This window comes from Bos mutus, chromosome 3 (genome assembly GCF_027580195.1).
Source record: "Bos mutus isolate GX-2022 chromosome 3, NWIPB_WYAK_1.1, whole genome shotgun sequence".
In the NCBI taxonomy this organism is placed as follows: domain Eukaryota; kingdom Metazoa; phylum Chordata; class Mammalia; order Artiodactyla; family Bovidae; genus Bos; species Bos mutus.
Window position 1 is genome coordinate 111,261,620 of NC_091619.1, and position 14,614 is coordinate 111,276,233.

General features: G+C 53.1%; 1 protein-coding gene across 1 annotated transcript in view; it reads right to left on the minus strand.

Moving 5' to 3' along the window:
* Positions 1-10,956, minus strand: part of MROH2A (maestro heat like repeat family member 2A) — a 56,134-nt gene extending 45,178 nt beyond the window's left edge. The window contains exons 1-7 of the mRNA XM_070362546.1: positions 10,926-10,956; positions 7,984-8,079; positions 7,576-7,757; positions 3,143-3,274; positions 2,775-2,937; positions 994-1,089; positions 240-394 (exon numbers count right to left, since the gene is read on the minus strand). Of these exons, the coding sequence (XP_070218647.1) occupies positions 240-394; positions 994-1,089; positions 2,775-2,937; positions 3,143-3,274; positions 7,576-7,757; positions 7,984-8,079; positions 10,926-10,956 (855 nt within the window). The remainder of the gene's footprint in view (positions 1-239; positions 395-993; positions 1,090-2,774; positions 2,938-3,142; positions 3,275-7,575; positions 7,758-7,983; positions 8,080-10,925) is intronic.
* Positions 10,957-14,614: the final 3,658 nt, after the last annotated feature.

The window sequence follows — 14,614 nt, forward strand, 5'->3', positions numbered from 1 at the left end:
AAGTGGCTCCTACAAGTGAACCGCTTGGAGAGGGCCCGGCACACGTGTAACAGGGACCCTGGTCCAGCAACTCCAGGGACCTTTATCAAGACACCTCCAGGGCCCCCATCACTCTGCCATTAATCAGGTCTCCACCTCCTTGGACCCCATGGTGTCTCAACTCCACCAGCTGCACAGGCTGGAGAGCGATGACCCGAGGACCACGGGCTCCCACCCCCACCCAGCAGGGCCTGTCTCACCTCCGGGTTGTTGTTCCGCAGCCACACCGTCACGAAGTAGCGATACATGGGGAACAGCTTCACCGCAAACTGGTCCTCAGTCATCACGGGGTACACGCTGTCCTCCAGGTGCCTCAGGTAAAACTGCACCGTCTCGCAGAAGGTCTCCATGGCTGCTGGGGGACGTGCAGTGAGCCCCAGGGGGCAGGACGCAGAACAAAGCCTTCCAGGGCTGCCTCCTCAGGAGGAGCCCTCACACTTCCATAACCAGCAGGTTACTGAGACGGTCAAAGATGCTGCTTGAAAAATCTCCTGCGTCCCTGTCTGTCTGCCTTTCCAACCCCCCTCCCAGCTCCCTGTTTTGTCCTGCATGAAGCCCCTCCTTGACTGATGGTGAAAGACTCCCCTGAGGGGTGGAGCACACAGGTGTGACTGGGCCCCCAGCCCTGAGGTTCATGTGGCAAGGTCAAGGGTGAGACCTGGAAGAAGACTTTTCACTCAGATCCTGGGGACTCCAAAGCAAAGAGTGGTAAACGCGTTTTGTCCTACTTTTCTCAGGTACTGGGGATTGGGGCTCACAAAACCATGACATAATTAAAACCTGGGGCAAGGTGATCAGATATACATGGCCCAGGTCAAGCCCAAGCTGGGACCATTTCCCTGGTCTCCCTCTCCTGCAATTCCCACTGCCCTTTCGTCTCTACCTGTCTACCACTGCCTTCCTTCCGCACCCTGATCAGGGCAGACCTGCAGGCCCAGGTGGGACACTTACCACCACAGATCACCTGGCGCATCTTGGCTTCATTGGCGAGCCTCAGCATGGTGAACATGGTGGCCAGGGTGATGCCCATGTATGGCATGAACTCAAACACTGCGAGGTGTGGGCAGAGGTCTCAGGAGTTGGAGGAGAAGGGTCAGCAGAAAGGACACCACCACCACCCACACTTCCAGTGAGTGCCCAGAACAAGGCCAGGGAGCCCCTTTGCATGGGCTGGGCCACAGGAGATGGTAGGAGTCAGGCGAGGTAAGAAGTGTGAGCTGGGAGCAGGTGAAGGGGAGGGGAGATGGGGGGAGGGGAGAAGGGGGGAGGAGAGAAGGAGGGAAGAGGAAAATGGGGAGGAAAAGGGAGGTGAGGGAGGGGAGATGGGGGAGGGGCGGGGATAGGTGATGGGGGAAGGGGAGGGGCGGAGGAAAAGAAGGAAGAGCCCTGCTCTTCCTGGGGCCCCAGGGAACAGAGAGGAGGCAGGGCGTGGGCCTCCCAAGCCGCCACTCCTTGTTGTCTCCTAAACATATCAATAATCTCAGATATGCCAATGACACCACCCTTATGGCAGAGAGTGAAGAGGAACTCAAAAGCCTCTTGATGAAAGTGAAAGAGGAGAGTGAAAAAGTTGGCTTAAAGCTCAACATTCAGAAAACTAAGATCATGGCATCTGGTCCCATCACTTCATGGGAAATAGATGGGGAAACACTGGACACAGTGTCAGACTATTTTTGGGGGCTCCAAAATCACTGCAGATGGTGACTGCAGCCATGAAATTAAAAGACGCTTACTCCTTTGAAGGAAAGTTATGACCAACCCAGATAGCATATTGAAAAGCAGAGTCATTACTTTGCCAACAAAGGTTCGTCTAGTTAAGGCTATGGTTTTTCCTGTGGTCATGTATGGATGTGAGAGTTGGACTCTGAAGAAAGCTCAGTGCCGAAGAATTGATGCTTTTGAAGTGTGGTGTTGGAGAAGACTCTTGAGAGTCCCTTGGACTGCAAGGAGACCCAACCAGTCCATTCTGAAGGAGATCAGCCCTGGGATTTCTTTGGAAGGAATGATGCTAAAGCTGAAACTGCAGTACTTTGGCCACCTCATGTGAAGAGTTGACTCACTGGAAAAGACTGATGCTGGGAGGGATTGGGGGCAGGAGGAGAAGGGGACGACAGAGGATGAGATGGCTGGATGGCATCACTGACTCGATGGACATGAGTTTGGGTGAACTCTGGGAGATGGCGATGGACAGGGAGGCTTGGCGTGCTGCGATTCATGGGGTCACAAAGAGTCGGACATGACTGAGTGACTGAACTGAACTGAAACATTCTAGAATGATGACCCAGACACTGAGTGAGATGGCGGTTAGGAGGAGGACAGCCGCGTGCCCTCTCCCATTGTGACACTCCGTTTTCTCGTGTACTGGTTCCCAGTGCCTCACTCATCCGCGGCCCACTGCCCCACAAGATCTGCGTGGAGCGGATGCTCAGTACGTGTGCGCAGACTGAAAAGGGAAAAGGGGAGGGAGCGAGGGAGAGAACGGGGCCAGAGGTGGGGGGCGAGGAAAGAGAGGTGTGTGAGAGAAGGGCGGGCAGGAGAAAAGACACAGGATGGGAGGCACGGGGAGGGGATCTCAGCAGCTGAGAGGGAGGGAGAGACACCAGAAGTGAAACGGAGGAACGCCAGAGGAAGGCAAGAAGAGGGAGAAATGGGAGGGCGTGGGGGCAGGGACCAGGGCAGAGGCACAGGGGTGGCCAGACGGGCAGATGCCGGGGCCCAGTCCCCACGAGCCCTACCATTGCCGTTGGCCAGCTTGGCCAGGGTGACGATGACAAATTCTTCCGTGAGGTTGAGGGGTTTGAGATGGTGCTGCAGCTCGTACATGACCAAGCTGAAGTGGTTTCGGGACAGGGCCACCAGGGTGTCGCTGGCCACCTCTGCCCTCATGTAGCCCTCCATCTGCAGGGCACGGGAGAATACGTGGCTTCACCAGCATTCCTGCCCCTCACCTACTCCAGCCCTGCTGGGGTCCCATGGGCCCCCTCAGCCTACTGTTGTTCCCGTGAGATAACCGGACAAGGGCCTCGGGCCTCCCATGCCTCGCCCACCAGAGCCCAGCCCCCTGGGGTGGCGGCCAGGCGGGCGGGGGCAGGACATCCACTACCTCCAACATGTCCCTCATCTCCTTGGAGGCGATGGTGACCAGCCTCTGGACACAGCGCTCCTCCAGCTCTCCCTCCTGCTGGATGATCTCCTGGAGGATGTTGTAGATGTTGACTTTGCGCTGAGTGGAAATCTGGGGAACAAGTGTGGCGGGTGGGGAGGTCCAGGACCAGGCAGTGGGGCCTGGGAGCCCACAGATCCACTGCGGTCTCCCTCCTGCTGGCCCTCCCCCTAATACCTAGGAGACTGTGATTTATAATAAGACGTGTGTTTGGTCTTCACCCAAGCACAGAAGCCTGAAATCCTTGGAATTTCCTAAGCAATGAGAGTGACAAAGATGTCTTTTTTTGTTGTATTATTGAGATGATTTTTGGTCCACACCTAAGGATGGGGAGGGTTTCCCTGGTGGCTCCTGGTAAAGAATCCGCCTGCCATGTGGGAGACCTGGGCTCGATCCCTGGGCTGGCTGGGAGGATCCCCTGGAGAAGTGAATGGCTACCCACTTCGGTATTCTGGCCAGGAGAATTCCGTGGACTGTAGTCCACAGGGTTGCAAAGAGGCAGACAAGACTGAGCGACTTTCCCTTTCACTTGAAGGCTGGGGAATGGTTGGCAGGAGAACCCATCATCTGACTAGAGCACTAGCACTTTCAGTCCCAACCACTCGGACCCCCAGGAGGAGAGTGGGGCTGGAAGTTGAATCAATTGCCAATGGCTAGTGATTTGATCAACCATGCCTAGATAGTGAAGCCTCCATAAAAATCCAAAATGACAGGGTTCAGAGAGCTTTAGACTGGTGAACACACAGAGATTTAGAGGGGACGGGAGGCCCAGAGAGGACATGGAAACTTCATGCCCTTTCCCATACCCTTACCCTATGCATCTCTTCCATCTATCTGGTCCTGAGTTATAAGAAACTGGTAACTAAAAGATTTCTCTGGATTTTGTGAGCCCTTCTAGCAAATTCATTAAACTTGAGGAGGGGGTCATGGGAACCTCCAGTCTATAGCCAACTGGCCAAACTTACCACTGGTATCTGAAGCACGGGCCAGGCTGGGGTGGTCTTATGGGTGCATGCGTGCATGCTGAGTCACTTCAGTTGTGTCCAACTCTTTGTGACCCTATGGACTATATATAGCCCGCCAGGCCCCTCTGTCCATGGGATTCTCCAGGCAAGAATACTGGAGTGGGTTGCCATGCCCTCCTCCAGGGGATCTTCCCAACCCAGGGACTGAACCTATGTCTCTTATGTCTCCTGCATTGGTGGGCAGGTTCTTTACCACTAATGCTACCTTAATGGGACTGAGCCCTTAACCCATGGAATCTGACACTATCTCCAGGCAGACATTGTCAGAATTGAGTAAAACTGTAGGACCCCCACCCCCAGCTGGTGTCAGCAGATTGGCTTGAGGCGGGGAATCCATACACTGAAATTGGATGCCGTATGATTAACACTCCAGCTGGTCGATGAACCCATGATCCTCAAACCGCCCCAGCTCTGCCCCCACCTCCAGCCTGTCTCACACCCCTCTCCCCTCCCCCATCAGACTCATCCAACTGGCCCTGCCCCCATGGCCTGCATCTGTCCTCGCTACTCAGCAAGACAGGGGTCAAACGGTCAGCATACAGGGTCCTCCACAGACTTGGCACTGACCCTCTTGCAAAGTTCAAGACAACATGCTCTATTTTGCTTCCTACATAGCTCTGGTCACCATTTTAAGTGACCCGAATGAGGATGGGATTTGACAAATAGGTTTTGCAACCTGATCACTCCTGGAGAGTCAGATTTGACAATGACTCTCATTCAACCAGGGATGGTACACCACCAAGAAAGAAAGGTGGATGCTTCTCTCCATGGAGCCTCATTTGGGAAGCACTGGACCACTATCAGTTCAGTTGCTCAGTCGTGTCCGACTCTTTGTGACCCCATGAATCGCAGCACGCCAGGCCTCCCTGTCCATCACCAACTCCTGGAGTTCACTCAGACTCACGTCCATTGAGTCAGTGATGCCATCCAGCCATCTCATCCTCTGTCGTCCCCTTCTCCTCCTGCTCCCAATCCCTCCCAGCATCAGAGTCTTTTCCAATGAGTCAACTCTTCACATGAGGTGGCCAAAGTACTGCAGTTTCAGCTTTAGCATCATTCCTTCCAAAGAAATCCCAGGGCTGATCTCTTTCAGAATGGACTGGTTGGATCTCCTTGCAGTCCAAGGGACTCTCAAGAGTCTTCTCCAACACCACAGTTCAAAAGCATGAATTCTTTGGCGCTCAGCCTTCTTCACAGTCCAACTCTCACATCCATACATAATCACTGGAAAAACCATAGCCTTGACTAGATGGACCTTTGTTGACAAAGTAATGTCTCTGCTTTTTAATATGCTGTCTAGGTTAGTCATAACTTTTCTTCCAAGGAGTAAGCGTCTTTTAATTTCATGGCTGCAGTCACCATCTGCAGGTTTTGGAGCCCAGAAAAATAAAGTCTGACACTGTTTCCACTGTTTCTCCATCTATTTCCCATGAAGTGATGGGACCAGATGCCATGATCTTCATTTTCTGAATGTTGAGCTTTAAGCCAACTTTTTCACTCTCCTCTTTCACTTTCATCAAGAGGCTTTTAGTTCCTCTTCACTTTCTGCCATAAGGGTGGTGTCATCTGCATATCTGAGGTTATTGATATTTCTCCCAGCAATCTTGATTCCAGCTTGTGTTTTGTCCAGCCCAGCGTTTCTCATAATGTACTCTGCATATAAGTTAAATAAGCAGGGTGACAATATACAGCCTTGACATACTCCTTTTCCTATTTAGAACCAGTCTGTTGTTCCATGTCCACTTCTAACTGTTGCTTCCTGATCTGCGTACAGGTTTCTCAAGAGGCAAGGCAGGTGGTCTGGTATTCCCATCTCTTTCAGAATTTTCCAGTTTATTGTGATCCACACAGTCAAAGGCTTTGGCATAGTCAATAAAGCAACACCTGCTCTAATCACCCTGGGGCCAGGGACCAGACCACTCAGGGAGTCCCAACACCCCGGAGCTGACTAGCTAATCTAGGGCTTCTCCCCTAGAGAAGCCACACCTGCACACATTTCCCCCATGGTCCCTCTGCCTCCTGCCCAAGCTGGTGCTTTCCTGTGGGACTGCATGGCATGGCACACCCCTGTCTCTGGGGATCTGTGCGTAACAGACTAGTTTTTCAAGATTATCCTCTCCTGAGCTGTTGGGCTCACTATGAAAGTGAAAGTTGCTAAGTCCTGTCTGACTCTTCGTGACCCTGTGGACTCTAGCCTGCCAGCCTCCTCTGTCCATGGAATTCTCCAGGCCAGGATACTGGAGTTGGTAGCCGTTCCCTTTTCCAGGGGATCTTTGATCCAGGAATTGAACCGGGGTCTCCTATGCCTGAGTAATAATAAAACCTAGATTTTAAAATCTGTTTTGCAAATCTCTTTCCTATGCTCCTGGACCCTGGCACGCCTTCCTCACGGCTGCCACGTGTCTTTCTGTAAAATAAGCTTGCTATGGAGAATTCCTAGGGACTTCCCTGGCTGTCCAGTGATTAAGACTCCGAGCTTCTGATGGAAGGATCCAGGTTCAATCCTTGGATGGGGAACTAAGCTCCCACGTGCTGCTCAGAGTGGCCAAAAAAAAAAAAAAAAACCAGGAGGAGGAGGAAGGAACTCCTAAAAGGAATGCCCTGGTGGCCTAGTGGTTAGGACTTAGCACTTTCACTACACAGGCCCAGGTTCAGTCCCCGGTCAGGGAAACTTCCTGCATGACAGTGACGTGACGGGGCTAAAATACACACACACACACACACAAGAACTCCTATAAGGAACAACTCCTTTGCTACCCACCCTCAAAAGCTCAAGGATAGTCTAAAATCCAGCAACTCTCTAAGTGTGCTCTGCAGACCAGTAGACACATCACTTGGGAACTTGCTAAAAATGCTAAGTCTTGGGTTCCACTCCATACATCCACTGAATCAGAAGCTCTCACGATGGGCCCCAGAAATCTGAGTTGTACCAAGCACTCAGAGGATGCTGATGCTCTGGTCCTGTTGTACCAGCCCCAGTGTGATCTTGGGCACATTCCCCAATACTCCTATCAACACCCTCTGCCCCACGAAACAACCTCCCCACTGGCAAGCACCCTGCTGCCCTGCGTCTGCTGTGTCTCTGCTCCCCCACACCTACCTGCTTCACTGCTACTCAATATCTTTGTCACTTGGCTCACCTGCTCTAAGATGACGACTCCCAAACCCACCGAATCAGAATACAGAGGAGCTTTGAAAAATTGTGAGCACCCCAGGGCCCAGTTGGTCCTCAGGGGCCCCAGCACCTAGCCCTGCCCTGACAACAGTCAGTAAATGTGTGCTGAGCAGTGGATGGATGTGCAAGCAGGTGGCCAAGCTCAGAGAAGCACCTGGGGGAGGAGGCCCTACCTCTGGCACCTGCAGGCAGCGGATAAGAGCATTCATCACCACGGAAGGCTCGGTGGTGGCCTTCTCTGTGATAATCACCGAGGCCAGCCTCTTCCTCATGTCAAAACCTGCCCCTTCGGTGTCCGTTTTGGTCGACTCGCTCTCCATGATGTTGAGGAGGTTTGTGACTTGCTGGAAGGTACCTGAGACAAAGGTGGTCGATGTGATGGCAAGATGACTGTTACAGGGGTGTCCCTGGTGTCCCAGTCTCCCTGACACCAGCCCAGCCCTAGCTCCACCTGGGGCATGGGTGGGACCTTCCTGCCCACTGTATAGATGGGGACAACTGAGACCTTGGTTGGGGCTTACCCTCAAGGAGTTAGTAGAGAACATGAGGCAGAAGTGCAGGGAGAGGGGCGGTTTTCTTACCGCTGTCATCTGGTTCCAGAGGCCCCAAGTCCTCTGTTTCGTCTGATGGGTCCTCATGTGACTCTGTTGCTGCTTCTGCCATCTCTTCTTCAAGGTCTTTGGAAGTAAGATTGATAAAATACTTGGCATGTCACCCATTCTAGGACAACCCCCAGTGAGTCCCACCCTGCATAACCCCTTCCCTAGAGTGTGGGAGGAACCTGTAACTTGGTTGGACCCATATTCTAGTGATGGCTCAGTGGGTAAAGAATCTGACGGCAAGGCAAGAGATGCAGGAGACTCGTGTTCGAGCCCTGGTTCAGGAAGATCCCCTGGAGGGGGAAATGGCAACCACTCCAGTGTTCTTGCCTGAAAAATCCTATTGACAAGGGAGCCTAGTGGGCTACAGTTCAAAGGGTTGCAAAGAGTCGGACATGACTGAACATACACGCGTGCGTGTGTGCACACGCGCACACACACACACACACACACACACTATCCAATAGTATATGGCAAAGGTGAGGGGAACCTCCCGTGATGGTCTCACTCCCATGATTACATTATGTCTCACACAACTCCATCTTAGCAGACTGGAAATTCTCATGCTGTCTTTGAAAAGCAAACAGCAGTGATGTAAACTGCCTGCGTCACAGGGAGCCAAGGGCCTCAGTCCTACAACCAAAAGGAACTGGATTCTGGCAACAACCACATGGAAGATGACTGGGCTTCAGAAAGGTTGTAGCCCAGGTGACATCCTGAGTGCAGCCTGTGAGACCCCAGGCGAATGACCCCGCTGAACCATGGACTCCTGACTAGAGAAACTGTGAGATAATAAACAGTGTCATTTTAAGCCATTACATTTAGGTGATTTGCCACGCAGTGACAGATCACCACCCCTGCTGAGGAAGGGCCTTTGCTCCCTCTCTTCTGGACACAGAAAACTAATGACTAGTGAGGAATCCCCCTGAGCTGCACCCATTGCACCTCTCAAGGGGCTCCCTCCACACCAGCAGCTTCTGAATTGCTGACAAACCCCAACACAGATGTTAACACAGAGGATTAAAACCTCCCGATCCTTTTTCCTCCCATCCCAAGTTTCTCAAACTCCATCTCAGCATCTTTCACTATCCTGTGCTCCCTTCCTCTTGGGAGTCCTGTAAGGAGTAAGCCTGGGACCTATATACTGACCTTTCCTCCAACTTCTCTCCTGGACAGAACAAAAATACACCACAAGAAAAGGCTCTGTTCTCTGCCCGATACACATCAACGGTAATGTGGATTCGGCAGGATGGGTTGACAAAGGAGGAGCCCTTTGGGGTCCTCAGTCATGACTCAGTGGGGAGCAGCTCCCCTGGCAGGGTGGGGGGTGGGTTTCACTGGAACCATCACCGTTGGGTCCCAGAGCCTTGGAACTCTCAGATCCAACTGCCTCCCTGAGCTCTGTGAACCCACTCTTGGAGGAGTGCACAGGTCCCGGTGATTAAACACTCACATTACTTTGTTACTCAATATTTCTGTCACCCACATGTGTAGTGAGGTATGGTGGCCTTTTGGGGGAAAGGAAAATTGGTGGGGTGGGTATTCACAGCCAAAACCCCTGAGGATATAGGCATAGGAGCCCAGGGTGGGGAGGTGTGGTCTGGGCAGTTGGAGGAGATGGGTGGACAAGAGGGGTCCTGAGAAGAAGAGTCCTCTTCTCCAAGGACTGGACAGCTTGCAGGATGGGACAGGGTGGTCCCACTGACAGAATAAGTAGAATATAAAGAATTTCAAAGACAAGTGAAAGGACCCTGAATCAAAAGTCAGGCTTGAAGAATGTCCTTGTCATTTTTAGCTGAGAGAGAGCCCTGATCAGCAGTTTGAGCAATAAAATGATGAAGTTCTATCCATTACAGATCAAACCAGTCAATCCTAAAGGAAATCAACCCTGAATCTTCATTGGAAGGACTGATGCTGAAGCTGAAGCTCCAATACTTTGGCCACCTAATGTAAAGAGCTGACTCATTAGAAAAGACCCTGATGCTGGGAATGACTGAAGGCAAAAGGAGAAGGGGACAACAGAGGATGAGATGGTTGGATGGCATCACCGACTCAATGGACATGAGGTTGGGTAAACTCCAGGAGTTGGTGATGGACAGGGAGGCCTGGCGTGCTGCGGTTCATGGGGCCACAAAGAGTCGGACACGACTGAGCGATTGAACTGAACTGTTGTTGCTGAAAATACCCTTCTATCCATGTGCATCTTTTTCTCCACTTGTTCTTTAATTTTGTCCACACCTTTGTTGGCTTGTTTTCTTCTTTGTGTTACACATAGAAGTTTCAAATATGTGGGTTTCTAATTGGAGCTGGGGTCATACTAGCTAGGATTGCTCCTGACCCCAGCCCTCTTTAATCCTTCCCTAGGTGGCTTTGGGAACACAAGCTGTTCACACCAGTTATGTTCCCAAAATCTTGGCTCCTGGTCAACAGATGCCAAATAGAAATACGGAAACAGAGTTTGGAAGAAATAGAAAAGAGTAAATTATTTTTTCCAGGCAAAAGGGAAACAGCAGGCTAGCACCTTGAGAGCTGTGCCCCTCCCTTGGGAATAGAAAGACGTTTTATATCTTCTAGAAGGTCATGCTTTTTTTTTTCTTCCTCAGAGTTTCAGAATGGCCACAGCTGGTATCAGGCAACTCAGCCACTGGGTCTGGTGTCCCTAAAGTTATTGACCTGTGACCTTTCTGAAATACAGAATGCTACAAGAGAGTGTGGGCTTCCAAGATGGAGCAAGTGGTAAAGAACCTGCCTGCTAATGCAGGAGACATAAGAGATGCAGCTTTGATCCCTGGGTTGGGAAGATCCCCTGGAGAAGAAAATGGTAACCCACACCAGTATTCTTGCCTGGGGAATCCCATGGACAGAGGAGCCTGGCGGGCTACCGTTGGGTCACAAAGAGTCAGACCCGAATGAGCAACAACCACCGGTCTCTGTATCCACCACATGGAGAGCCATAGTTGCACCCAGCAGGCACACAGTCAGGGTCTTTGGGATCAGATTGCAATCATGTCACTTGAATAATCTTTGAAAGAAAAAGACAGAGGAGAGTGGAAGGTAGAGCAAATGTGGGCTGTGAAAGAAGGGGCATGTGATAAGTGCCTTCTGGGATCTGCTCCGTACTGGTTAGCAGGTCCACAGAAGGCACTGGGGAATGATGAGAGAATTTTGTGGGGGTGAGTGTGGGGCACTACGTGAGGATCCTTGTTTTCTGACCACCTGGATTCAGTGAAGGAGAAACGGACTGCTGCGGGTTATGGGCTCACTGGTGCAAGAGGCAGAGGCTGGGGCAGTGTGGGCAGACACTGAGTGGGAATTTTAATTAAAAGCCTTGGGCCTTGCTTTGTTGACCTGTAATGCATTTGTTATTGTTTCAGTAGCTAAGTCGTGTCCAGATCTTTGAGACTCCATGGACTGCAGCCTGCCAGGCTCCTCTGTCCATGGGATTCTTCAAGCAAGAATACTGGAGTGGGTTGCCATTCTAGGGAGGGCTGGTCAAAGAGGATGTGCTGGATGCAGGGGTTGGAGTGAGGCCAGCGGGCACAGCGGTCAAGGGCCCAGGACTAGCTGACCCCCTCGGCCATGTCAGGTGGGTGTGGCTTAGATGGCATTGGCAGAGATCCAGGCTGGGCAGTGGAGCCAGGCAGGGCTGAGGCAGTCAGTCAGCGGGTCGGAGTGTGGTTCTGGAGTAGCGAGGCTGAGACAATGCTGTTGTGGCAATGGCAGGGGTGGGGGGGCCAACCATCTCATCACAAGGCTGTGCAATGCCCAGGATGGCTGATCCCAGCTCCCCCTTACTGCCCGCCCCAGGAATTTTGGGTGAGGCTCCTGTGCTACATCATGGACACGGACTACACAGAGGCCTTGACCCCCATCTGCGTCAGCCTCACCAACCTGGCCGAATGCTAGCTGCATGCCAAGGAAGAGGAGGCCAATGCAAGCAAGAGCAGGCTTCCCTCTCCAGGAAGCAGCCCGGAGCTCAGAGAGCCAGGCCTTGCCAAAGAGGCTGCCCTTGCCGAAATCTGAGGAGGTTAAAATCATACATTCTTCCTCTGGCAGCCCACTCCTCTCCTCCCCACCTCCCCCCAACCCTGGCCCAGACCTCGGGGCAGGGGTCCTGGCTCAGGCTTCCCCCAGGTGTGAGCTCTCTGGCCCCCAGGAGCCCTCTGGAAGGACTGTATATCCCATCCGAGTCCTCTGGAACCACCCCCACCAGGCCCTCCCACTCGCCCCTGATGATACACTTGTTAGCACCAGACCCTCAAGAAAGGGACGAGACTGACCTACTTACAGGGGACCCTGCTGTCCAAGGGGGCTGCTGTCATGGTCCTGGGGCTTTGAGGATGGATGTGGCTGGTGACAGGAGGTGACTGCGAGCCTCACAGGACCGAGCCATGGTGAAGGGCAGAGCCAGCTCTGAGCATCTGGCTAGACCACCCCCTGGTCTGCCTCCTGCCCCAACCCTGAGTCTGGGGCTGGCTCCCTCCTGGGTGCTGCCCCTCCCTGCAGCTTCTTAGCAGGCCTGCCCCTCTCTCGCCTGCTGGTCCAAATGCTATGAGTTACTGCTACTCCTGGGCTCACAGCCTCCCAAAGCCTGCAGGGGGAGGGGAGGGGAGTGGAGGGGTCTCTAGTTACTGTTGGCTCAACAAGGCCGAGATTCACAGTAGGAGAGAAACATTCTCACACTGGCCTGGTGTGCACTCCCAAGTGGGCAAGTCCTGAAAAGAGTACAATATATTAACGCATATATAAGGAATTTAGAAAGATGGTAACGATGACCCTATATGTGAGACAGCAAAAGAGATGCAGATGTAAGAACAGACTTTTGGACTCGGTGGGAGAAGGCGAGGGTGGGATGATTTGAGAAAATAGCATTGAAACATGTATATTATCATATGTGAAATAGATTGCCAATCCAGGTTCCATGCATGAGACAGGGTGCTCAGGGCCAGTGCATTGGGATGACCCTGAGGGATGGGATGGGAAGGGAGGTGGGAGGGAGGGTCAGGATGGGGAACACACATATACCCATTGCTGATTTATGTCAATGTATGGCAAAAACCACCACAATATTGTAAAGACTCCAATTAAAATAAATATTAATTAAAAAAAAAAAAAAAAAAAGAGCATCTTCTCAGCCCCAGCCTGTAGCACCAGGCTCCTCCTTCCCAGGATGGCCAGTTGTAATGATGTTCTTTGTGGGAAAGCCCCTGTCTTGACCCCTCCTGCATCCTGGGGGGCGCTGGGATGCTGTTGGGGCAGCACCGTGCAGGGAGAAGCTCCCCCGGGGCACAGGAGAGGGGCAGCCTCAGTATCCTGTATCTTTCTCTCCCCAGTGGACCTGCCCGCACCACAGAAGCTGCTGGCCCGTCTCCTGGTGAGTGGCTCACGGGGGCCGTGCACTGGCCTGGCCCCCGCTGTGTCCTGCGGTGCCCCTCCCATGGGTTCCTAATCCCCAGGGCCTCCAGGGGGAGCTTGGAGCTGGATGCTTGGCAGGACAGAGCTTTCCAGGCTCCCGTCGTCCCTCTGGGGAGGTGCGGCAAGGGCAGCAGGCGCCCAGATTTCTCTGCTGGCCCTTTGAATGGCCCCAAGCATCCGCAGGACACTGTCAGCAGCCTGCCCTTCCCTGGGGGTCAGCTCCGCCCTGCACCCATGCATCTTCCTCCTTGTATTGACCCTGCTCCGAGGTCCATGGAACCCTGGGTGGGGAGGGAGCCTGAGTTCTCGCGTCTCCTTTCCTCCCTTCAGCATCCTCTGCAGGGATACTCTGATCCTGGGAATCCTTGGAGCTCTGCTTGAAAGGCCCCATCCTGTCCAACTCTCCCTTTAAGGGCTCTGACAGCGAGACCCCAGGTTGAGGTGCACGAGGCTTGGGGCTGCCCAGCCCAGGAGAGGCCCCACTGAAGTCTCGGTGTTCCCCAGGTACTGATGTCATCCCCCTACAAGGACGAGGGCCATGGGATTGCCATGCTCAACCTTCTGAAGACCCTGAGCCAGAGCATCGCCCCCTCCATGGCCAACATGTGGGAGCTGGAGATCCCCCTGCTGGTCAAGTACCTGGAAGGTGAGATGTCCGGGGTGTGTGTGTAAGCTACCCGCTAAGTGTACATACTGGGTATAGTCATGTGGCCTGAGCAAAGGAGCCTGCGGTGCTTGTGTGAGTCACCCCCCGGCCCTGCAGTGTACCTGCTGGGTGCTACTCATGTGAACTGAGCAAAGGAGCCCAGAGTGCATGTGTGATACCCCACAAACACCCCTAGTGTACATGCTGTGTACTAATCACCTGGCTCTGAGCAAAGGAGCCCAAGGTGAGTTCGCAAGCCAGCAACCCCACCCCATTAGTATACACGCTGGGTACTAAACACGTGGCCTGAGCAAAGGAGCCTGTGGTGCTTGTGTGGGTCACTCCCCCGCCTTCAGGGTACCCACTGGGTGCTAGTCCTGTGGCCTGAGCAAAGGAGCCTGCGGTGCTTGTGTGGGTCACTCCCCCGCCTTCAGGGTACCCACTGGGTGCTAGTCCTGTGGCCTGAGCAAAGGAGCTCAGATGCGCGTGTGATGTCTTCACACACACCCATAGTGTACATGCAATGTACTAACCACCTGGTCTGAGCAAAGG